The sequence below is a fragment of the Euleptes europaea genome, chromosome 4 (assembly GCF_029931775.1).
Source record: "Euleptes europaea isolate rEulEur1 chromosome 4, rEulEur1.hap1, whole genome shotgun sequence".
Taxonomy (NCBI): domain Eukaryota; kingdom Metazoa; phylum Chordata; class Lepidosauria; order Squamata; family Sphaerodactylidae; genus Euleptes; species Euleptes europaea.
Window position 1 is genome coordinate 106,257,382 of NC_079315.1, and position 1,939 is coordinate 106,259,320.

At 57.7% G+C, this 1,939-nt stretch overlaps 1 protein-coding gene across 1 annotated transcript; it reads right to left on the reverse strand.

Moving 5' to 3' along the window:
• Positions 1 to 346: 346 nt before the first annotated feature.
• RXFP3 (relaxin family peptide receptor 3) lies at positions 347 to 1,708 on the reverse strand. Its single transcript, XM_056848867.1, has one exon. It carries the CDS (start codon positions 1,706 to 1,708, stop codon positions 347 to 349), a length of 1,362 nt encoding a protein of 453 aa, XP_056704845.1.
• Positions 1,709 to 1,939: the final 231 nt, after the last annotated feature.

The following is a 1,939-nucleotide window of genomic DNA, read 5'->3' on the forward strand; positions in this document are numbered from 1 at the left end:
TAATTTCCAAAAGAGATAAGCAAGTGTCCAGGCAAGTCCTGAGAACACCTCCTTTGTTTCCTCTCTTTGCTGGAGCTAAGTTCCCATGATAGCATTGGTATTGGGAAACCTCTCCCAAACGCCTCGCTATGGCTATTGTCCCTGGGTTACAGCACATCCTTGCACACATTTTCCTTTCCTTCTCCCTATCTCCCCTAGGAATGCAGCAACCCAAGGGGCACAACCCTACACCCATCCTCCTGCTCTCTGTAAGACAGGCAAGTTCCCCGACGCACAGATACCTATCAACCGACCCTGGGGACAGGAACAGTCTCGAAAACGTCAACCGCACCTAACCCCGTGAAGCCTAACAGTGAGTCTCAGCAGAGCCACTGGTGGGCAAGACGTCACATCGGCTACTGTACACCACCACACCAGGGGGATAAGAGATAACGTTGCACATGGTGGCTGCCACGGCAGGAGCAGCATCAGCTGCGGGAGAATCGTTGCCGGAGTGAACGGACATCAGGGCACGCAACGCCTTCTCCTCCTGTTCCGGCTTGGTGGTAGCCGTGAAGGGGCGCATGGTGGTGAGCGAGGGCGAGGTGATCCTCCAGAGCATCTTCTTGAGGGCCTTGCGGAACTCCTTGCGCATGAGGCAGTAGAAGATGGGGTTGAGGCAGCTGTTGGAGTGTGCCAGGCACACCGTGATGGGGAAGAGGTACGCCTGGGAGAGGAAGTAAGCATGGCTGAAGTGGAGGACGTTGAGTTTGATGAGGATGCCCCAGGTGGTGAGCGCTTGGTTGGGCAGCCAGCAGAGGAAGAAGGACAACACCACAATGGTCACCGATTTGGTCACTTTGGTCCGGCGTTTGGTGCTGGGGCCGCAGGAGCTGGCGCCCACGTGTCTGTCGCTGATGAAGCGGACGAGCAACAGGTAGCTAAGGGTGATGATGCCCAGCGGCACCACGAAGCCCAGCAGTACCTTCTGTGACTGGTGCAGCCCCAGCCAAAACTGAGTATTGTTCCCTTGGCTGTCAGGGATCTTGACTAGGCAGAGTTCCTCGTTCAAGATGGTGGAGGTGGTCGAGAAGATGGCACTAGGGAGGGAAGCCAGGATGGCCGAGGTCCATATGAGGACGCAGAGCCATTTGGCCGACCAGCAGCTCCCCCAGAACCTCCCTTGCCTTTTGGTCTTCAGGGCAGAGGCCACGGAGTGGTACCGGGCGACGCTCATGGCGGTGAGGAAGAAGACGCTGGCGTACATGTTCATTGCTGTAAGGTAGGAGAGGATCTTGCACATGGCGTTGCCAAAGAGCCAGGTGAAATCCAGGGCGTTCTCCACGGCCCAGAAGGGCAGGGTCAGCACGAACTGGAAGTCCGTCACCGCCAGGCAGGTCACGAAGAGGTTGATGGATGACTTCTTCCACCCTTGCTTGCTCTTCATCAGGTAGAGGACCAGCAGGTTGCCCACCAGGCCGAGGGCGCACACCACCGAGTAGACGATGGAGATGAGGATGCGGAGGACGATCCAGCCGGCCCCTTGGAGCCCGTCCGCTCGGTCCAGGTTGGTGAAGCTCATGGAAAGCTCCTGCAGGGACTCGTTGCTGAGGTTGCTCCATTGCCTCTCCTCCAGAAGGCTCTGGGAGAAATCCAGGGCTTCTCCCGGCCCGGCTTCTTTCATGCTAGCTGCCAGCGAGCAGTAGCTGTGTTCGCAAAGGGCATCCATCCCATGGTAGAGGGAGGCTTCCGCTCCTCTCCCTCTCTCCCCTTCCACCTCTCCAAAGTGTAGCCGGCACCTAGGATCTAAAAAAAGAGGTTCCCCCTTCCAGCCTGGAGCTTAGTATCCAAAACCCTGGGAGCCTGTGCCCGGAGATCCAACAGGGACTGCGAAGTCCTCGGCTAGGGAGTCGGTGGGGAAAAAAAGAGAGACCCCCACAGCCAGTCTCTCTCTTGGGGA